Genomic DNA, 23,283 nt, shown 5'->3' with positions numbered 1-23,283 from the left:
AATCTTTACTGATTTGCTGCATTGCATTAAGAAAAGTTAAAGTGGCAAAGGAATCATTGTACTTTTGAAACAGTTGAACTTGCTACAGGTCATCTTCATGCCATGAGCCTTAGCTGATCATCAAGAGCTCAAAACGGAGAGTTAATTGAATGGCCATCAATTCACCATTCCATACTGACGTTATCAATCGAACCCTGCAGCCCTTGGTAGAATAAGCCTTTACACTATAGAAACCAAATCACATACCTTTTTACATGCAGGAAAGGAGCTCACAATCAGCATCCTCAAGCTGCTGAATGAGATGGTGAGTTGTCTCTCTAAACCTGGCTGTAACCCCCACTCTTGTCACATATGTCCCAATATGACCCAATGTTCCTCAAATGTAACTTCTAAATCAGCCCCTCCCTTAGAACACAGGAAGTGGCTGTGTACCAGGCGTTGTGACAGGAAACCAGAGCAGGGGAGTGATTCGGTCTGGGGCTCGATGATCAGGGTCAAGGGTTCAGTGAAGGGTGAGAACCATCGAATATACACCACACCCCTTGCTTCCTTACAGGCAGACATCATGCTCACACACCCTCCTGGGGATTGCTGAAATTGATTGGGCGTCTTACAGTGATGATGGGGATATATGGATGGTGTAAAACATTACTGGTTATCAATGTTCCCTCAAAATAAAAAGTGTGTGTTTACTGTGAACATTGAGGCTGTACCCGCTTTAAGTTACAGTGGCCAAGTAGACTACTGTGGCTACTCTGCCAACGTAATAGAATTCTACTCCAATGTGCTCTGCCTACAAGATGATCTCTTACACAGTTAGTTTTGCATACTAAATCTTGCATAGTTTGTTTTGTTACAGTATATTGCATTGAAAGTGGCACATTTTGGGTTGATTCGATCACAATTCCCAATGTAAGGGGGAAATGTCTGTTGTGTTAACTAAAGGGGAAAACTGTAGAAAGTCGATTGCAATTCAATCTCGTGCTACTCTGCGCTGGCTCATATTTCTTCTGTTGAGGCAGTCTTGGTGAGCTTCTTGCCCTCGCAGGCGCGCACCTTAGAGGGAACATTGCTGGTTAATTGGTCTTCATAAAACACAAGTACAAAAAAAAATACTTTGTCAGGTCAAAGATCAGTTTAGGGTCAATTTGTTTTTGACAGTCCTTTTTAACCAGCTAACGAGTTACTCTGTAATCACGAGTGTTGGGGGTCAAACTTTTCAGGGTCAAAAGATTTCAGCTGCCTTACGAATCACTATTTTGACAGCTATTTCATTTCAGTTCCATGTTGAGGCTAAAGCTTGACAGTGGTTTCACTCAATTCTAGCTGACTAAATCAAATACATTTTTATTTGTCACATGCGCCGAATACAACAGGTGTAGACCTTGAAGTGAAATGCTTACTTACAATTCCTTAACACCCCCCCCCCCCCCCCCCCCAAAAAAAAGTAAGAGAAATTAGCTAGCAAATAATTGAAGAGCAGCAGTAAATAACAATAGTGGGGAGCGGCGCTATATACAGGGGTACCGGTACAGAGTCAATGGGTCAATGTGCGGTGGCATCGTTGTCGAGGTAATTGAGGTAATTACGGTGCCTTGCGAAAGTATTCGGCCCCCTTGAACTTTGCGACCTTTTGCCACATTTCAGGCTTCAAACATAAAGATATAAAACTGTATTTTTTTGTGAAGAATCAACAACAAGTGGGACACAATCATGAAGTGGAACGACATTTATTGGATATTTCAAACTTTTTTAACAAATCAAAAACTGAAAAATTGGGCGTGCAAAATTATTCAGCCCCCTTAAGTTAATACTTTGTAGCGCCACCTTTTGCTGCGATTACAGCTGTAAGTCGCTTGGGGTATGTCTCTATCAGTTTTGCACATCGAGAGACTGAAATTTTTTCCCATTCCTCCTTGCAAAACAGCTCGAGCTCAGTGAGGTTGGATGGAGAGCATTTGTGAACAGCAGTTTTCAGTTCTTTCCACAGATTCTCGATTGGATTCAGGTCTGGACTTTGACTTGGCCATTCTAACACCTGGATATGTTTATTTTTGAACTATTCCATTGTAGAATTTGCTTTATGTTTTGGATCATTGTCTTGTTGGAAGACAAATCTCCGTCCCAGTCTCAGGTCTTTTGCAGACTCCATCAGGTTTTCTTCCAGAATGGTCCTGTATTTGGCTCCATCCATCTTCCCATCAATTTTAACCATCTTCCCTGTCCCTGCTGAAGAAAAGCAGGCCCAAACCATGATGCTGCCACCACCATGTTTGACAGTGGGGATGGTGTGTTCAGCTGTGTTGCTTTTACGCCAAACATAACGTTTTGCATTGTTGCCAGAAACTTCAATTTTGGTTTCATCTCACCAGAGCACCTTCTTCCACATGTTTGGTGTGTCTCCCAGGTGGCTTGTGGCAAACTTTAAACGACACTTTTTATGGATATCTTTAAGAAATGGCTTTCTTCTTGCCACTCTTCCATAAAGGCCAGATTTGTGCAATATACGACTGATTGTTGTCCTATGGACAGAGTCTCCCACCTCAGCTGTGATCATGGACCTCTTGGCTGCATCTCTGATCAGTCTTCTCCTTGTATGAGCTGAAAGTTTAGAGGGACGGCCAGGTCTTGGTAGATTTGCAGTGGTCTGATACTCCTTCCATTTCAATATTATCGCTTGCAGAGTGCTCCTTGGGATGTTTAAAGCTTGGGAAATCTTTTTGTATCCAAATCCGGCTTTAAACTTCTTCACAACAGTATCTCGGACCTGCCTGGTGTGTTCCTTGTTCTTCATGATGCTCTCTGCGCTTTTAACGGACCTCTGAGACTATCACAGTGCAGGTGCATTTATACGAAGACTTGATTACACACAGGTGGATTGTATTTATCATCATTAGTCATTTAGGTCAACATTGGATCATTCAGAGATCCTCACTGAACTTCTGGAGAGAGTTTGCTGCACTGAAAGTAAAGGGGCTGAATAATTTTGCACGCCCAATTTTTCAGTTTTTGATTTGTTAAAAAAGTTTGAAATATCCAATAAATGTCGTTCCACTTCATGATTGTGTCCCACTTGTTGTTGATTCTTCACAAAAAAAATACAGTTTTATATCTTTATGTTTGAAGCCTGAAATGTGGCAAAAGGTTGCAAAGTTCAAGGGGGCCTAATACTTTCGCAAGGCACTGTATGTACATGTAGGTAGAGTAATTAAAGTGGCTATGCATAAATAATAACAGAGGCTAGCAGCAGTGTGGGGGAGGGGGCGGCAATGCAAATAGTCTGGGTAGCCATTTGATTAGCTGTTCTTTAGTCTTATGACTTGGGGGTAGAAGTTGTTTAGAAGCCTCTTGGACCTAGACTTGGCACTCCGGTACCGCTTGCCATGCGGTAGCACAGAGAACAGTCTATGACTAGGGTGGCTGGAGTCTTTGACAATTTTTAGGGTCTTCCTCTGACACCGCCTGGTATAGAGGTCCTGGATGGCAGGAAGCTTGGCCCCGGTGATGTACTGGGCCGTACGCACTGCCCTCTGTAGCGCCTTGTGGTCAAAGGCCGAGCAGTTGCCATACACCAGGCAGTGATGGAACCCGTCAGGATGCCCTCGATGGAGCAGCTATAAAACCTTTTGAAGATCTGTGGACCCATGCCAAATCTTTTCAGTCTCCTGAGGGGGAATAGGTTTTGTCGTGTCCTCTTCATGACTGTATTGGTGTGCTTGGACCATGTTAGTTTGTTGGTGATGTGGACAGCCCCGTTGATGAGAATGGGGGCATGCTCAGTCCAATTTTTCCTGTAGTCCACAATCATCTCCTTTGTCTTGATCACGTTGAGGGAGAGGTTGTTGTCCTTGCACCACACGGTCAGCTCTCTGGCCTCCTCCCTGAGGGGACCTCGTGTTGAGGATCAGCGTACTCACATCGGCTGCGGAGAGCGTGATCACACAGTCATCTGGAACAGCTGACGCTCTCATGCATGTTTCAGTGTTACTTGCCTCGAAGCGAGCATAGAAGTTATTTATCTCGTCTGGTAGGCTCTTGTCACTGGGGAGCTCTCGGCTGTGCTTTCCTTTGCAGTCTTTAATAGTTTGAAAGCACTGCCACATCCGACGAGCGTCAAAGCCGGTGTAGTGCAATTCAATCTTAGTTCTGTATTGACGCTTTGCCTGTTTGATGGTTCGTCGCAGGGCATAGCGGTATTTCTTATAAGCTTCTGGGTTAGAGTCCCACTCCTTGAAAGCTGCAGCTCTACCCTTTAGCTCAGTGCAAAGGTTGCCTGTAATCCATGGCTTCTGGTTGGGGTACGTACGTACAATCACTGTGGGGACGACATCCTAGATGCACTTATTGATAAAGCCAGTGACTGATGTGGTGTACTCCTCAATGCCATCGGAAGAATCCCAGAACATATTCCAGTCTGTGCTAGCAAAACAGTCCTGTAGCTTAGCATCTGCATCATCTGATCACTTTTTTATAGACCGAGTCACTGGTGCTTCCTGCTTTAATTTTTGCATGTAAGCAGGAATCAGGAGGATAGAGTTATGGTCAGATTTACCAAATGGACAGCTCCACGGTGGAGTTGAATTTTGTCAGCTAACTAAATTATAGACATAGCGAAATCTGGATGTTTCTTTGGCAAGCAGAGCCTTTAAAGTAATATGCTGCCACCTACAGGTTCCAGGTTTACAAACAGTTGTCTACCCATACTGGTATGCTAATGTGAGAGCAGGGGGGATGCTCTGAATAACACATCGGTAAAGAATGGAGAGGGAGCACTTGACGTCATTTGGAGAATAATCCAAAGGACCAATAGGATTGAAACAAGCAAGAGTCAATGCCAGCGAATTGCCAACATCACTAGCAGTGTGTCACCCGAGTCTTAACGTCCTCCTGTGAGAAATCGATTTACAAAAGATTTGTTACAATAACGGCAAAAGAAAAAAAGAGGGGTGAAACGGCGCCAGCGGTTACTGGTGATAGTCTCCACCTGGGCGCTCCACGTCTCCATCTTCCCTGTTAAGGAATGCGCCCGGGTAGACCTCAACAAGCCATCGCAACATCACTTGACTGACTGATAGTGACACGCATGGATGCTCTGGTTAGTGATCAGGTTATATATCTACATATTATGTGATGTTCAGGTTTAGACTACAGAGAAATTATAGACTAAAAAACCACTTTCTCACAGAAATGTCATCATATGTTTTTTTGTTTGTTTTTGTTTTACCTTAGAAGGCCTTTATAATCAGGCGTGAGGGTACAATAGCCTACATGTGTGGATTAATAATATTGACGACAAGCCCAAAGTGAAACAACCCATATCTATTTTTTGGGGCATCCTATTACTAATCGAAATGACATAGATCTCAAATTAGATCAAAGACAACCCATTAATTTCCATGTTTATCCTTTCATTCAAGTCCTGCTTAAACAGCCAACGTGTGATGTGAATACTCCCTACAGAGGGGCTCTCATTTCAATTGAACTCTTTGCTCTAAATGTTGAGTCAACGGAGGGAATCATAAGTAGTAAAATGTGGCGTTTTAGCCACTTCGCAATTTGGCGTGCGGCAGTCTAATGAGTCACGTGTTTTATTTGGAAATATGTAAGATACACTCTTGAACGCAAATGTCTTTACACTGTACATTTCCTCCGGTGATCACTCTGAAATTGTCTCTATCTCGCGCCCCCTCCCCTTCTCTGTCTTTCTCAGTGATGATTCACTCTCTGCCGCAGCAATGAGTAACCAATTCAAAAACACCTCTTCCTCAACCTGGGATGTTCAAGAAGGAGGGAATTCCACACCACCTCCATCATTCCAGTTCGAGATGGAACCGGTGGTCATAAGCGTCAACCCCTGGGATATAGTCCTGTGTGTCACGGGAACCCTAATGTCCTGCGAAAATGCAATTGTCCTTGCCTTAATTATTTACACGCCCACCCTGAAAGCGCCCATGTTTGTATTGATAGGGAGCTTGGCTTTTGCGGACCTATTGGCCGGGCTTGGTTTGATAGTGAATTTCACCATCACCTACATTTTTGATACGGGATTCGTGACGCTGCTATCAGCTGGACTGCTCATCACTGCTTTTTCGGCCTCCGTTCTCAATATCCTGGCAATAACGGTGGATAGATACCTCTCCCTTTACAACGCACTGACTTACCACACGGAACGAACGGTGATTTTTACCATCGTCACACTGGTGCTCATTTGGGTGACTAGCATCACTCTTGGTGCGCTACCGATCATGGGATGGAACTGCCTTGAGGATGAGACGACTTGCAGCATTTGCGCCCCCATTGATAAAAATCACGCCGCTGCACTGGCGGTGACTTTTCTTTTTGTGTTTGCACTTATTTTGCAACTATACCTCCAGATTTGCAAGATTGCTTTTCGGCATGCGCAGCAAATCGCCGTGCAGCAGAAGTTCATGACTACCTCCCACTCCTCCTCCCCCACCACTAAAGGGGTATCCACCCTCTCCATTATCCTTGGCACCTTTGCATTGTGCTGGATCCCTTTCGCCATGTACTCTCTGGTGGCTGACATCGGATATCCCCCTGTCTATACCTACGTCACCGCTCTGCCGGCCATTTGTCACTCTATGATAAACCCCATCATTTATGCTTTCAGAAATCCCGACATACAGAAATCTATGAGAATCGCTTGTTGTTGTGGATGTGTATCTTCCAACTTTTCTCTGCGACCAAGGACACCAAGTGATGTCTAGGCAAACGTTTGAACGTCATAGCCTATCAAGTAGTTACAAGCACATCACAATCTTACTGACTATGCCGAAAAGCTTTGTAAGTGTTTTTTGTTGTTGTTGTTGTTTGCATTTTATTTGTATTGAATAACTGTCCTCTTGTTGCATCTTTTACTGGTGATAGCATTGGGATAGGCCCTTCTCTTCTCGAAACAAAATCGTTCAATCTCTCTAAAAGTGTATTGTGCCAGAGCTACTTGCACCTTTAATGTGGAGGTAGTAGCCTTCACTGTATAGTAAAGGCCTCGTGTTACACCCCATTTTTATTATATATAATAGATGCGTTTATAAGTGTACCCCACTGGGCACAGACGTCAATTCAACTCAAGTTAATTTTATTCCACGTTGGTTCAACGTTGATTCAACTAGTGTGCGCCCATTGGGACATGTATTGTGCAGTGGCTCGGTGTTGCTCATAAAGCATTCAGAGTAGCCTAGCGCCCTGACTCAATAGGCAAATAAATACCTGTTCTGTGTCAGTACAACAGGGGGAAGGAAACAAACTAATTCTAATGTCCCCGTACTGATTCAAATCATTGGGAATAATGTTTTTATCAAAGGTTGTTGATTGTTCTTCCGAATGACGCTGAAACGTGGTAGGCTACTGACTTGCTGCGTCTCTGCACCCTCAAAACTATGCCGAAACTGTCCCCTCAGTCTGTTAAATGTTGGGGCAAGTCAAAGTGAGCTGATTTTGTGATTAACGTTTTATTGCGAGGGAGAAAGGCTGGAATGAGTGGACAGCTCAATTCAGCGCCGGCCTTTTCAGCACCATGGACAGTGAAACGTGAGCTATCACCCACTCAATAACGCACGCGTATGCCTGGTTATGCGAGCTCTGTGGCGTCATCTGCCATAAATAATACAGCAGCAGAGAATAAGCCTCACTTGTGTGCATATTGAATTCAAGACAAAAACAGCAACATAGTGTCAGCCAAAGTTTTCCAAATGAACGCGCCCAGACCGTATCATATATTCCCAGTATGACAGGGCACTCTAAATGTTTAAAGTGGTAAACTCCTTACATTCGCCACGGGCACAACACTACTTGCTTATAATTACAATTGTCCACGTGCAATATCTGTACGCCCATAGCCTACACATCCTCGGTAGAACTAACACATCGACATCTGATTGCGGACAGAAGTCATAATATATTGCTTTATTGGTTATAACATTGCTCATGTTTCCACAGTGAATCAATATTTGTCACACCTAGATTTGTCTGTAGGGTAGTTGTACATAATAGGTGCAGTGCATCTAAATTATGCAAATGGTACAGTTTTGTTCTCTGTTATGTCACTCGTTCCAATATTCGGTAAACACCAATTTTCTACAGAATGTCTTAATTGTTTTGCCTTACTATGTCTCACTGGCAATAATGTATAACTTGTGTAAAGTGATAAACTGAATGACATGTATATGTTGGTTCTCAATAGAAAGGGATCAATATACTTAACAAATAGCCATTTGCCAGTTTATGACTGTATGGTACAGTATGAGCAGCTCTATGACGTCAATAATGTGTGGTGTACAGCGCTTGAATGATAATGCAACGTCTGTTGTTTGAGATGTGTGTGGAGACCCCTTACAGTATGTAGGCTTATCTACTGCCTATTCTCTAGTTGTGCAGCCAAAGAGCTGCTATAAGCAATCCACAATCATTGGAACCCCCTATGATTCCAGTCAACATTGGTGGGAACTCTGCAACCAGTGTCATCACTATTGAATTGAAGACGATCTTGTGTGTGCCGCCAAGCTTTGCTTGTGTAAGTACTGTATGGAATGCTTGTGTCCGATTCAGATGATTCACTGTCGCTCATCCACCACAGTCAGCATGATTGATTCAGCTATTTAGTATTCTCACAGGGTTTAGAAATCCATACTGTCTTATTGTATTGGTATAAAGCTATATTTTTATATATTTATTGAAAAAAAATGTATGTAGTTTGTTTATCTAGTTGTTGTTTTTTAAATCATAAATTATTCATTTTGTCATTAGGAAACAACTTCAGTGTGTCCCGTTCAATGTATTCAAGGAATGATTGTTGTCATAAACGACGCCAAACGATTGCAACACTACTGTCAAATTCGTTTGCTTCCTCAAGATCCTGGACTACTCGTTGTGTTGCATTGGTGACTTCTGTTCAAAACACTTCACCATATTGTCACCAAGACAGGGTTTTAGTTGAGGTTTTCGTAAAACAAAGGCAATCAACCAAATCTGTAGCACCGAGATATCCAACTAGGTGTCTGTGGGAAAGGTCAATAAATGTTTGTTAACCGCTCGTCTGTTTTGGGTCACTCAGTTGGGTCCTGGCTTGATGCACTCTGGGACAGATGGAGGCACAGTGACCGCTGCCGTGTGTGATGCCACTGCCTTTGAAGACAAACAGAATCCAACAACAGCTATGCGTATCTGTCTGGTGTGGAAAAACTCCACTGAACTCAGAAAGAGACACAGAGAGTAAATTCCAAAACACTGTACCACTGGAAGGTTCTGGAATTTTGGAAAGAACTACAACCCCAAAACATACAAAACAGAGCTCTCTATGGATTTGTGTAATTGTGCGAAACATGAGATATTCGTACTCACAAGGTTCTTATAATTGTATTTGTACAGTACCACATCTAGTGGGGATTTACCTGTACTTAAAATACCATCCTTAGGGTGTGGCTATACAGCTGGGCAAGAAATACTGTGTTCTCCCTGGGCTGTCCCCTCCCATGTTGTGGATCTTATGAGTTCATTTGTCCCTATGCTCTTCCTGCCGTCGCAGATGGCCAGATGGCCTGACGTGGTGGGTGGTGGTCACACTGTACATGCAAAAAAATAACGACATACAAATGTCTCTCAGAACTAGTGCATAAATTGGTTGTTTACATTCGAGTGATACGGTACAATAGGGAAGTTATGTCAATGGAATAGACCAGCGATTTGCAAAAAAACAGCCATAAGAGGATCCAATACAAAGTAAGGCCTCGTAACACTTATTTCATTTTATTACCCCCTCACACATGCCCTTATTATTTCCAGGTTCGATCAGTGTGATAGTCATTTCATATCTAGATACCCAAATTCATTTGTACAAGCAGTGTTACAAAAAAAATCTATACAACAATGAATTGTAAAACACAGTAGTTGTACAAACACATGACTTAATAGAACACAGGGTCAGTATGTCCGAAAACACTGCTATGAACCCTCTCTCATCTCTTCCAGTAGAACGTTAGTCAAAATGGACGACAAGCCCACCAGCAATCAGATACTATCTCTCCAGGCCTTCAACATAAAAGAAGTGAGTCAGAAAAGAAGGAAACAGCAAGGCATTGAGATATTCCCTTTCGCTGACACGCACACCACGTACGCACGCACACCACGCACGCACGCACACACAAAGTACAATAGAGAAAATAAACCCCAAAATAATTTCCATGTTAGTGTCTGTCTTACACAGTGGTCATTAGTCAACCAGCAAATCTTTAGCAAATGATGTAAACCAAAAAACGACAACTGATGTTAAACACTGCCTGTTAGGGTATCAATACTCAACCACAACACTGTAAACAATTGAACAAAGTGACAAAATTAAAGGAACATCCCTCAGATGACAAAAAGCTGTGTTGACAATACGGTTACGGCTACAGCATCATATGTCCAAAAGTATCCACCCGCCTGATTTAACACTTGATGTGACATCATCTTCATATGCACAGTTATCACAAACAGCACAGCCAGAATAGAAGATGACTCTAAATAATGCTTTTCAATGAAGAAATATTTAAGTGCATCCAGTTAGATGAGTTGAAAGAATGCCATAGCATCTTCACCTAGAAAACAACATCTGTGGTGTTGGTGTGGCTCATTTACAGGTGGAGGAGATGCATTGAAAGTCTAAATGCAACTGAAAGCACAAATAATATTCAAACTACAATATCAGGACTCATGAAAGAAACACTTTTATACTGGACCCATAAGTAATATATTATACTATATCATATTATATATATAAGTATAAGCTTGCTGTGCCTGCTTGCTGTGCCTGCCCCCCCCCCCCCCCCCCCCCCCCCCAGCCCCAGATCCACTGTGGTTTCCTCTCAGCCCATATCTGACTAGATAATGGATACTGTCATACTGTGTAAGCGTCTCCTCATCTACTTTCTCATCTACTTCCTCTAACAAGAGGTCTATCGAGACGTAGTGTGCGATGACTGTGTGTGTGTGTGTGTGGTGTGTGTGTGTGTGTGTGTGTGTGTGTATGTGTGTGTATGTGTGTGTGTGTGTGTGTGTGTGTGTGTGTGTGGTGTGTGTTTCCTGTTATTGGAATAGCAGCACTCTGTAGGTAAGTAAAGTAAGCCTAAGCCCTCTGCTCCGTCTCAGTCTGACCACTCGTTCTCCTCAGGCTCCGAGTCCTCATCTGATTCGCTGTACTCCACTGCGATACGTCGGGACAGGATGGTGGCCACGTCGTTCCCCACTGGCTCCTTCTTGGCTTCCTGCTCACGCTGCTCCTGCACCTTCCTCAGCTGGATGCCTAAGGAACACAACACAACGGTCATCTACTGTACAGATGATACGTACTACAAACTGTCAAAATACATTTCCCATACAGTAAATATGTTACTAGAATAGTAGCTTTCCATGTACAGTAATGCAGACAGATCATGTAGTGGTATCCTGGCCGTTCCACCTAGAGGGTCTCACCTCTGCGGATGGCTGACAGCAGGTCGCTGCGTGCGTCACTTATCGGGATGCCTAGCACCTTGCCCTTCCTTGGCAGTGTTCCCCCAGAGGGGTGTATGGCATGGGCTGGAGAGGGAGCGAATGTTGGGGGGCCACCAGGTGGGGGTGGAGGAGGGGCAACAGGAGGTCCTCCAGTGACAGGGTGAGATGGAGAGGGGACATAGCCAGCGGGTGGGGGCGGAGGGGGTGAGGGGCTGTAGGGGCGGGACAGGGTGGCCACTGTGCCAGGGGCCAGGGTGGGAGGCCCTGTTTTGCTGTCAAAGGCTGTCTGGGCTGAGGGGATGAGGGGAGGAGGTGGGGGCGGGGCCGGAGGGATAAAGTGCTCTGGCATCTGGTGACCGCTGTGGACCAATGACAGGAAACCAACCAAGTCAGACATAGTTTTCTCACCATTCCAGCACTACATCACTTATGTTGGATGAGATAAATACCTGTGACATTTACTGTAGATAGAAAAGGCTTTCAGACTTGAATTCAATAGAAAAGGCTTTCAGACTTGAATTCAGCTTAGATAAAATAGCAAAAATGGGCACAGAAGGCGGGACAAGAGGGGTAGCTGGCTAACACACCTGGCCTCTTTGGAAGCTGCGGGCCGGGGTCCGTTCAGGGATGGGTCTGCAGGTGTGGGTCCGTGGTGGGGCTGCATGCGGCCCAGGGAATGCTGGCGGCCTTGAGCTGCAGTGGTAGCAGCAGCAGGGGGGCGGTAGGCCCGGTCCAGGGACTGGGTCTGGTTGGGGCCTGTTAGGTGCTCCTTCCCATCAGGACCCAGCACAACTCCCTCCTGGGGTGGGTGGTTAGGGCTGGCAGGGTAGGACTGTTCATCAGACATACCAGACCTGGAACATTTCATCCACAGACAGAGGTTGATGAGGAGCAAAAGGGATATCTTCCAAGACGTTCAGTATACACCTAGTCTCATGTCAATGGACATCCACGTTTCTTTATTTGCCATCTAAGAAAACCCTAGTAACTTGGTAGTCAAACATTATACTGTGAGTACAATGTAGAATACTACATGTTAAAGGGATATTTCGAGATTTAGGTGATTTTTCTACTTACCCGGAGTCAGAATAACTCATGATACCATTTTTATGTCTCTGCGTGCAGTTTTATTAAAGTTAGCATATTGTTAGCTTAGCGCAATTGCTGAAAGTCTGCTGGTACAGTAGCCAGCTCCTCTCAAAAGCAAGGAAACAGACCTTCTAAATACTCCAAAGCTTGGTGGTTGGTCATTTAAAGTCTTACAAAGCTATACATAGTAATCAATATGTTCTAAATTGGCTTATTTGACTGATAATCATTCTTAAGAAACAAGATTCTATTCACATCCTCACTCTGACCAGCTGTCGCATAGAGATGTATAGAGGTCACAACGTTGTCTATGTTCCATTATGGCGTCTGTGAGCGGACGGGCAGCGCCATTGAGAAACATACAACGTTGAGCTCTCCATACATCTCTATTCCTAAATCTCTAAATCTCGTAGTATCCCTCTAAGGAACATGGAGGCGTTCGAACATTTAGGTAGATGGCAGCAGAAAGCAGATTTTGTGCATTTACATTTTGTGATGAGCATTTCCCTATATTTCACATAATATCTATAATAATATATACAGTAATATATAATAATTGTTCCTTGATTGATTGATTCAGTGCATCCCTACTGACCTGTCTGGAGAGAGGGATCCCTCAGAGGACATGCCATGGTAGGGTGAAGGCGTGAGGCGGGTGTCTGGACGGAACTCCTTGTCGTAGGCCATCATGTTCCACTCCTGACGGCGGTTCCGGGCCTTCCTCACCTTCTTCACCTCCCGGCTGGGGTCCTCCACCTGTTTCTGCTCCTGAAAATGACAAGGACGGTGAATACAGCCGAAATACAGGGATATGGACTGCGCCAGAGGATTCCCTTATGCGGTATAAATGCTACATATGGGAAAAAACTATCATCGACTATCATCATTATGGGACAAACATACACCATAAACAGGACATGTAAGTGCTCATTTATTATGTATAAAATGCATTTCAATTCCGCTACGGTTCCTTAGACTAGTGGTGTACCTTCTTAGTCTTAGTTCTTAGTAAATAAATGAGCACGCCTCCTCTAATTAAGTCAATTTTAGCTATACAGCTTAGTAGTGTTTGTAAGAGGTGTCTCATCTTGCTAAACACATATGACAAGGCTATTTACTAACCATGTCGCTGTCTTTTCTCTTGCTCCCTCCCTCGCCCCTTAAGCCCTCGCTCCCTCTCTCTCTTTCCTTTCCTTCCCGTCCTCTATCTCGGTCTAAACACACGTCCACATCCCCAGGCTTAGGACGCTTGTGCGCAGACAGTCTAAAAGGAGCAACGAGCTAATCCTGACGGGCCTGATGTTCAATGGCGGAGGGAAGGAGAGCGGGTCTGAGAGGGGGAAAAAACAGCCAAGAGTCATGAGAGTATAAAGGATAAGAGAGAGCTGTTCTCGTCTATTAATGTTATGTATTATGTCATGTTTCATGTTCGGTGCGGACCCCCAGGAAGAGTGTCCTAATAAAATACCCCCCCCCCCAAAAAAAATACCAAGAGCCAGCAAAGAGCTTGCAGCGGAATGTAGCGACATGTGTGAGAGTAGTGATTCATCATCGACGCACATAAGACACACAAACAAACTCACACACCTTGTCACCCGCCTTCTGCTTCCTCTTCTCCTTCCGCTTGTTTTCTGTTGCTTGGATCATCTTCTCCTTCCACAGGTTAAAGAAGTAGGATGGGTCTGTGTAGAACTTAAGGCCATCCTTTTTGTCATCCCTGTATGACAACACATCCTGACCTGAGACTGTGCTTCGGCAATGCAATTGACACCTACACTTTATATATGATACATTATATAACTATGTTGTAATGCACATCATTTGCACATCCCCAATGCTTAATTCGGTATCCTGTACCTAAGGAAAAATGCAAAGACTAAAGTGGGGTTCAGTAAGTTGTTATGTGTTTGGATGAGGGTTGACCTGTAGGGGCTGAGGATGTTTAGGGGTGGAGGTTTGTCACAGCGATGGTACATCTCCATGACGGGGTTGAGGATGGAGTTCCTGGACACCACCTGCTGGTCCTGGATGGTGGAGCTCTTGAAAGCCTTCCTCATGTTGATGTCCTGCAGCGAAACTGGGACCAGAATGCCAAGAACGAACACAATGAATGAACCCTCGAACACTGACTCATTATCAGCTATGAATGGCCACGGGAACCCAGTTTGCATGAGGACGTTTAGAAGTTCAATAACATGAAAACCAACCACATTCATTAGTGGTGGATCAATGCTTCAACACAGTTTAATAGGACCGCAAACAGAGGCTCATGAATCATGATTAAGGTAAGCAGAGATGCTAAATGGGATACATACAGTGCATTCGGAAAGTAATCAGACCCCTTGACTTTTTCCACATTTTGTTATGTTAGAGGCTTATTCTGAAATGGATGAACAAAAAAAATGCCCTCATCAATTTACACACAATACCCCATAATGACAAAGTGAAACCAGGTTTTTAGAAATCCCTGATTTACATAAGTATTCAGACACTTTGCTATGACACTCGAAATTGAGCTCTGGTGCATCCTGTTTCAATTGATCATCCTTGAGATGTTTCTACAACTTCATTGGAGTCCACCTGTGATAAATTCAATTGATTGGACATGATTTGGAAAGGCACACACCTGTCTATATAAGGTGCCACAGTTGACAGTGCATGTCAGAGTAAAAACCAAGCCATGAGGTTGAAGGAATTGTCCATAGAGCTCTGAGATAGGATTCTGTCGAGGCAGAGATCTGGGGAAGGGTACCAAAACATTTCTGCAGCATTGAAGTCCTCAAGAACACAGTGGCCTCCATCATGCCTAAATGGAAGAAGTTTGGAACCACCAAGACTCTTCCTATAATTGGCTGTCCGGCCAAACTGAGCAATCGGGGACCAAGAACCCTATGGTCACTCTGACAGAGCTTCAGAGTTCCCCTGTGGAGATGGGAGAACCTTCCAGAAGAACAACCATCTCTGCAGCACTCCACCAATCAGGCCTTTATGGTAGAGTGGCCAGACGGAAGCCACTCCTCAGTAAAAGGCACATGACAGCCTGCTTGGAGTTTGCCAAAAGGCACCTAAAGAACTCTCAGACCATGAGAAACAAAATTTCTGGTCTGATAAAACCAAGATTGAACTCTTTGGCCTGAATGCCAAGCGTCACGTCTGGAGGAAACCTGGCACCATCCATTCGGTGAAGCATGGTGGTGGCAGCATCATGCTGTGGGGATGTTTTTCAGCAACAGTGACTGGGAGACTTGTCAGGATTGAGGGGAAGATGAACAGAGAGATGAACAGAGAAAACCTGGAGCACTCAGGTTGTCCAACAGGACAACAACCCTCAGCACACAGCCAAGACAACACAAGAATGTCCTTGAGTGGCCCAGCCGGAGCCCGGACTTGAATCCGATCGAACATCTCTGGAGAGACCTGAAAATAACTGTGCAGCGACGCTCCCCATTCAACCTGACAAAGCTTGAGAGGATCTGCAGAGTTGAATGTGAGAAACTCCCCAAATACAGGTGTGCCAAGCTTGTAGCTTCATCCTCAAGACTCGATTCCGTAATCACTACCAAAGGTGCTTCAACAAAGTACTGAGTCTTTACTCAGTAAGTGCTGAAGTACTTGTGTAAATGTATTATTTCAGTGCAAAAATTCTAAAAAACAGCGTTTGTTTTTTCATTATGGGATGGTGTGTGTATTTTTTTCAATTCTGGAATAAGGCTGTAACATAACAGAATGTGGAAAAAGTCAAGGGGTCTGAATACTTTCCGACTGCACTGTATACAGTATTCAGCGTATCCCAGGCTGTATAATGGAAATCAATGTATTGGTGATTGCAGCAGCAGTGAGTCTGTGGCTCAGCTGCGGGGCACAAAGCCCTGGTGAAGCCCTTGCATTATGCAACGGTATGTTTTACTTCGCTAATTAGCACGGTGCGCTTAATTCGATGCTTATTCACGCTCTCATACCATATGCTGGGCTGCAACTTTGACTGAGTATCATCATGCTATAGCATGTACAGTATTATGTGACCACTCCCCTTTCCTCAGCAGATTCTGCCCCCCCCCCCCCCCCCCCCCGCCCCTCATAACCCCTGTCACCCGCCGCCTCCACCTACCCTCCTCCACAGTGGAGTCCAGCTGGGTGACTTTGACAGCCAGCAGGTCCACTCTCTCCTGGAGGCTGTTCATTCTCATGTAGAAGCTGTTGGCCTCGTTGAACAGCTCTCCAAAGATGTCCTCTGCATGTCGACCTGCGTTCACAAAAACACACACAACATGCATTAACAGAGGTCAGGGTCAGAGTAGGGCTATGAGATTGTACCTTTAAAATAACCCATACATTACATGTTTGAAGAAAATAAAAAATACTGCCTGAAATAGTTTGGTTAAGAGTTCATTTCCATTCAGCATTCAGTCAGTCGGTGTCAGTCAGTCAGCAGACAGACAGTCAGTCAGTCAGCAGACAGACAGTCAGTCAGGTGTGTAGACTTACTCAGGCCCCCCAACTGTTTGATGATGGCTGCCAGGGTGCTGTTAGTGACACACTCCAGCTCGCTGGTGACCCCATCCGGCACGGCTCCACGGCACAGGTGCCTGGGCTCGATGCATCTCTTCACCAGCGGCATGGCGGCTGCACCCTACACACACTCACCTACAGAGAGCCAGGGAGGAAAGGGTTAAAAAAAAAACACACAAAAACACCACTCCAATTAGCACATTCATTGCGGCTATAGAACAATAGAACTCAGTCTTCAGTGGAGCAGTCTATATTGAACGCCATGTTGTGTGACACCTCAATCAGAGGCACTGAATAAAGAAAGAGTCAATAGGCGGGGGAGAGAGAACGGAGAGAACCCAATAGAAACCATGTAATTAACCAACAGAGGGAAATCACAACATCTACAGCAATGGTGCAATCATATGGACTAATAATGAAGGGTGTGCCGGACAAAGACCTAGTATTGTCAAAGAAAAGAGGTTGAGAGTAAGCATTTATGAAAGGTCATAACTTCATTAGTATGGCACTGTGATTATAGTAGTACTTACTATGTTTGAAAGGAAGGCAAGGGCAATCAGGATTCAAAGGTCAGGGGGAACAGACTAAAGAACCAATGAAATATTAGGACAGTATCATGGCCTATTGCATCATGGATAGTGTGTGATTGACAGTGAGTGTGTGTGTGACAGTGAGTGTGTGTGTGTGTGTGTGTGTGTGGGTACGAACTTTGTGCTCAGCCCATCAGGCTAATGGGTAGTGGCCATCTAGCCTGAATCTCTCCCCACACAGCCCTAATGCAAGCTGGCATGCCTTTACACAACCGCCTGGCATTCATTTACACGACTGCCTGGCATTCATTTACACGACCGCCTGGCATTCATTTACACAACCGCCTGGCATTCATTTAAACAACCGCCTGGCATTCATTTACACAACCGCCTGGCATTCATTTACACGACCCACTGCCTACTGCTCAGCATGTCCCTATAGTGGAGACAATGGAGGAGACCTCTCTTCCTCTGGCTTATGTCCCTCTTTCACAAGTGTTCTACCTCCTATCTCTCTCAGTTCAATCACTGTATTTATAGGCCTTTACATGTCGTGTCTCTTTCAAGCACGGGTCTAAAAATATATAAAAAATAGCAGAACAAAAATAACCCAATAAGCATATCCAATGACAAAGAGCTTGGATCCAATGAGAATGGGCTTTCATCTTCATTTGGCATGTGGGCATATCAAGTCTAAAAACAGATTTACCTACTGTAAGCTTACAAATTTTGCTCGTGAGATAGTACTAATGTACCTTATCGAATGAAGGCTATTCTGTTCATGTCAATGGATGACTAATTATGGGCTTCAAAATCTTGTCTATTCTGTGATCGTGTACAACAAAGTGTATTGCATTGGGTGTGTGTGTGTGTGTGTGGGGGGGGGGGGGGGGGGTGTGAGTAGTGTGCATGCAAACAGCAAGGGGCTCTACTATATCAGAGCTACAGTCTGGGGCCATCACCATGGCAACCTCCAAGGACCTTCCCTTATGCTCTGTTGCCCATTGCAATGTGATGAGAAGAAGTACATTTGAGAGAAATAGAACAAAGCAATCATACACATACTGTAGTACACTGCAAATAGAAGCATTGGACCAGACAAAATGAAAAAGGACAGAATACACAAAACATATAAACATAGGACCAGAAAGACAAAGAACATTATTAGTTTTCCTACATCAGCATATCATCTTGGAATGTCAGGCTTTAATTATATGTCTCCTATTTCAAATAAATAGGCCGAGATGTTCCCCAAGGCTACAGAGTCCTTTTTGCAGCTGTCAAAAATTGCAATAAATTGGCACTGTAAAATAGCTAAACATGCGTAAACAACCTCAAGGGGAACCTCTAGCAGGGAAATGCAACCTCATGCACGGAGACTATCACAGAGAGAGACGGGTTCATGATACTCTCTGGAGGATGGGAGTATGGCCTTTTAGCATGTCTGCTCTGCAGCTCCTTGGTTATGTGTATATGTACAGTTGAAGTCGGAAGTTTACATACACCTTAGCCAAATACACTTAAACTCAGTTTTTCACAATTCCTGACATTTAATCCGGGTAAGAATTTGCTGTTTTAGGTCAGTTAGGATCACCACTTTATTTTAAGAATATGAAATGTCAGATTAATAGTAGAGAGAATTATTTATTTCAGCTTTTATTTCTTTCATCACATTCCCAGTGGGTCAGACGTTTACATACACTCAATTAGTATTCGGTAGTATTGCCTTTAAAATGTTTAACTTGGGTCAAACATTTCGGGTTGCCTTCCACAAGCTTCCCACAATACGTTGGGTGAATTTCAGCCCATTCCTCCTGACAGAGCTGGTGTAACTGAGTCAGGTTTGTAGGCCTCCTTGCTCTCACGCGCTTTTTCAGTTCTGCCCACAAATTTTCTATAGGATTGAGTTCAGGGCTTTGTGATGGCCACTCCAATACCTTGACTTTGTTGTCCTTAAGCCATTTTGCTACAACTTTGGAAGTATGCTTGGGGGTCAATGTCCATTTGGAAGACCCATTTGTGACCAAGCTTTAACTTCCTGACTGATGTCTTGAGATTTTGCTTCAATATATCCACATCATTTCGCTTCCTCATGATGCCATCTATTTCGTGAAGTGCACCAGTCCCTCCTGCAGCAAAGCACCCCCACAACATGATGCAGCCACCCCCATGCTTCATGGTTGGGATGGTGTTCTTCAGTTTGCAAGCCTCCCCCTTTTTCCTCCAAACATAATGATGGTCATTATGGCCAAACAGTTTCATTTTTGTTTCATCAGACCAGAGGACATTACTCCAAAAAGTACGATCTTTGTCCCCATGTGCAATTGCAAACCGTAGTCTGGCTTTTTATGGCGGTTTTGGAGCAGTGGCTTCTTCCTTGCTGAGCGGCCTTTCAGGTAATGTCGATATAGAACTCGTTTTACTGTGGATATAGATACTTTTGTACCTATTTCCTCCAGAATCTTCACAAGGTCATTTGCTGTTGTTCTGGGATTGATTTGCACTTTTCGCACCAAAGTGCGTTCATCTCTAGGAGACAGAACGCGTCTCCTTCCTGAGCGGTATGACGGCTGCATGGTCCCATGCGGTTTATACTTGCATACTATTGTTTGTACGGATTAATGTGGTACCTTCAGGCGTTTGGAAATTGCTCCCAAGGATGAACCAGACTTGTGGAGGTAAAAAATAATAATTCTGGGGTCTTGGCTGATTTCTTTTGATTTTCCCATGATGTCAAGCAAAGAGGCACTGAGTTTGAAGGTAGGCCTTGAAAAACATCCACAGGTACACCTCCAATTGGCTCAAATGATGTCAACTAGCCTATCAGAAGCTTCTAAAGCCATGACATAATTTTCTGGAATTTTCCAAGCTGTTTAAAGGCAGTCAACTTAGTGTATGTCAACTTCTGACCCACTGGGATTGTGATACTGTGAATTATAAGTTAAATAATCTGTCTGTAAACTATTGTTGTAAAAATTACCTGTGTCATGCACAAAGTAGATGTCCTAACCGACTTGCCAAAACTATAGTGTGTTAACAATACATTTGTGGAGTGGTTGAAAATCAAGTTTTAATGACTCCAACCTAAGTGTATGTAAACTTCCGACTTCAACTGCACGTTTACTATCTGGGTGAACTATCCCTTGGATCATTTATACATGACTCGCTCCCATTGCTGAGGCCGCTGAGACCCCACCTTCCAAATGCTTATTTATTTACATAGCTTATTGTTCAAATATGAATGAGTGAACTTTCTGTTCTCCTTTGTGTGTTAATTCTTCATTAATGATTACTTTCACACTCAAACACTGCTGTCCCCTCAAAAATCTATTGGCCTCCAGTCTGTTGCTGGCATCTGCTAACCATTACCCTCTTCTACATTTTTTGCCATCCTTTCCATCGCTCACAATGCCCCTTTCTTGTTGGAGTATTCTCACTATTCAAACTAAGAGTGGCTCTCAGAATCTGGCTAAATGCTACCATTGATTCCGAAACGTCAAGTTGTGTGTCTTTTCTCTCATCTCTCATTCTTGTCTCCTCTACTGGAGCCAGTATAGCATGCCGCCACAGCCCCAACAGTCATGGTGAAGAAAACTGATTCATGAGTGGAAACCATAGCAACACTTCCACAGTGCTGCTAGCATGACACTGGCTCCAGGCTCCCTTTTACATAATCTATGTTCAGAACAAGATAGTAGAAACTCAATGATCTACTGCATTCCTCCCATCGTAGACCTAGCAGTTCAACCATAGTCAGTGGGTGAATCTATTCAAACTAGGTAAGAGCAGTTAGAATATGTAAAGATCAGCACAAATATACAAGCATTTGAGTCAAATATACAAGCACAACACCCAGCTTGACAGGATTCTCCTGTTGCTGAAATTAATTGAATCCTCAAAGAACTGTATGGAGTCCATCGAAGTCATGAAAACCTGCCGAAAACTGCCGAAGTCATGACACCATAAGCTTCCTCCATTGCTTAAAAGAATTACAGGATGCAAACTGTCACCGCAATTAAGACCACATTTTATGGCCTACCCTTTGTAATCCCAAATCAATCAAGATTGCCAAACTACCATTTGAGTTGACAAATAAAACAAGTTAACCAAGAATTGTCTGTCAACCATACAAGGTCATAGACTATCAAGGCCAACCAAAATGTGTTCCATATAAGCTCTGAAGCCCCACTCCTATTTCTTTCCTACAAACTGTTTGAGGTCTTGGTTGCAGAAATGTGCCTCTTTTAATAAGAAATATGCAGGTGATATTTCAGACTAGTGATACTGCTGTTGCCTGTTCTCAATAACATATGCCATTTAGCAGGCACTTTTATCCAATACAGTCATGCACGCATAGATTTTACATATGGGTGGTCCCAGGATTTGAACCCACTAACCTGGCATTAACAAGCACCATGGTCTACCAACTGAGCTACAAAGGAGACCGATAATCTCAGAACACCTGGACTTCTCATCCCATAGGATATACAGTATGCTTTATTTAAATAGTGCATTTGGGTAAATCTTGTGCATCAGTTGCACCTGTGTAATTAGCAGGTTGACATTTTTTGTGGGGCTGAATCATGTTCTGTAGCAATTCGTTACTGTAGTATCCACGTTGTTTCACAGTAACCTAGTTCAGTAAGCCTAATTTCTTTGTAACTTCATAGTAATAGATGAGCAGATATGTGCCTGCACCTGCAGCCTCGTGCAGGTACAGATTGCTTTCCCCCCCAAAAAATATCCATTTGACTTAATTAGTAGTCATCCTTCATTAGACATCTGACTGACTAAAAATAATGACATCAGTGAGTTCCTGCAGTTGGACTGATGATCACGTCATACATCCAACCATTGCTGCTTCTGCACAAGCATGTGATTTGTAACGCAAAGGGAACAGAACAGGTGTTCGCCACGACCATAGGGCTACAGCAGTTAACCAGTGTTCAAGTACAGCTGAAAATGGGATAATCGTGAATGTGAAGAGGAAAACCAATATATTGATTAGAATTGGCCAGGAGACGGGTGTCTCGAGTGGTGAGAGCGTCAATCTATGTCCCTAATTCCAAGGCACAATATCTATCACACAAACATATATTTTTCTTTCTCATGCAAGCGTTTCTTATATTGTAAGATTATAATAAATAGAACCGGTGTCACCCGCATCCCCTCTCTTCTTGTTTAGACCCCCCCCCCCCCTCCCCCCCGCCCCCAAACACAAACACATTATATAATTGGAGATACTTATTGTGCCATGTATAATAATGATGTCTATCCTAAATCTAAGAAGGGTAAAATGGTACCTAAATCTACTTACCACTGGTTTGTCTTTCCCTTTACTTTTTATTTGGTTTATTTTACCTCTTCTCGTTGCCTGTATTATTTGGCAGCTATTTAGACATCGCGCGTGGAATAGATCTATAGGTCAAATGCGTTACTGCGCGCTACCATCACTACCGGTGAATTATCGAAGTCAAGGGAATGGACGACGATGCTGAAATCTGGATTCCCTTATGTCTGCATGTGTGTTTCCTTGGCAGCGTCGGCTTTCCTCCGCGACCGTGGAACGCGAACGCTCTGCAGCAGCGAAACCACGACGCATGCGTACATGGGCTCATACGGACCACCACCCTGTGTTTCAAAGATGCCCAGACCCCACAGAACC

At 43.9% G+C, this 23,283-nt stretch overlaps 3 protein-coding genes across 6 annotated transcripts in view; 1 reads left to right on the top strand and 2 right to left on the bottom strand.

The window, feature by feature from the left end:
* Positions 1 to 370, bottom strand: part of LOC110534162 (NHS-like protein 2) — an 11,344-nt gene extending 10,974 nt beyond the window's left edge. For all 4 annotated transcript variants that reach the window (XM_036933272.1, XM_036933274.1, XM_036933275.1 and 1 more), the window contains exon 1: positions 247 to 370. The gene's annotated coding sequence lies outside the window, so the exon portion shown is untranslated. The remainder of the gene's footprint in view (positions 1 to 246) is intronic.
* A 4,477-nt stretch (positions 371 to 4,847) lies between these two features.
* On the top strand, positions 4,848 to 9,920 carry LOC110534161 (G-protein coupled receptor 12-like). The gene is made up of 2 exons (XM_021618866.2): positions 4,848 to 5,095; positions 5,711 to 9,920. Exons 1-2 carry the CDS (start codon positions 5,088 to 5,090, stop codon positions 6,726 to 6,728), a joined length of 1,026 nt encoding a protein of 341 aa, XP_021474541.1. The 5' UTR covers positions 4,848 to 5,087; the 3' UTR covers positions 6,729 to 9,920.
* A 921-nt stretch (positions 9,921 to 10,841) lies between these two features.
* LOC110534159 (wiskott-Aldrich syndrome protein family member 3) lies at positions 10,842 to 23,229 on the bottom strand. The gene is made up of 9 exons (XM_021618864.2): positions 22,936 to 23,229; positions 17,065 to 17,223; positions 16,688 to 16,822; positions 14,503 to 14,656; positions 14,167 to 14,296; positions 13,175 to 13,347; positions 12,078 to 12,344; positions 11,470 to 11,849; positions 10,842 to 11,299 (listed from the first exon to the last, which is right to left on the bottom strand). The coding sequence occupies exons 2-9, from the start codon at positions 17,195 to 17,197 to the stop codon at positions 11,142 to 11,144; spliced, it is 1,530 nt and encodes a 509-aa protein (XP_021474539.1). The 5' UTR covers positions 17,198 to 17,223; positions 22,936 to 23,229; the 3' UTR covers positions 10,842 to 11,141.
* Positions 23,230 to 23,283: the final 54 nt, after the last annotated feature.

This window comes from Oncorhynchus mykiss, chromosome 10 (genome assembly GCF_013265735.2).
Source record: "Oncorhynchus mykiss isolate Arlee chromosome 10, USDA_OmykA_1.1, whole genome shotgun sequence".
Lineage (NCBI taxonomy): Eukaryota > Metazoa > Chordata > Actinopteri > Salmoniformes > Salmonidae > Oncorhynchus > Oncorhynchus mykiss.
Note: the sequence above shows the minus strand (reverse complement) of the source record. Positions and strands in the feature narration are given on the sequence as shown.

Bases quoted from the DNA above. Each gene is read 5' to 3' on its own strand.
- LOC110534159 (XM_021618864.2), bottom strand. From the start codon at position 17,197: ATGCCGCTGGTGAAGAGATGCATCGAGCCCAGGCACCTGTGCCGTGGA. The intron at 14,657-16,687 runs GTAGGTGGAGGC...TTCTGGTCCCAG, and splicing joins GGACTCCACTGTGGAGGAGG to TTTCGCTGCAGGACATCAAC. The intron at 11,850-12,077 runs GTGTGTTAGCCA...ATTGGTCCACAG, and splicing joins GCAGCTTCCAAAGAGGCCAG to CGGTCACCAGATGCCAGAGC.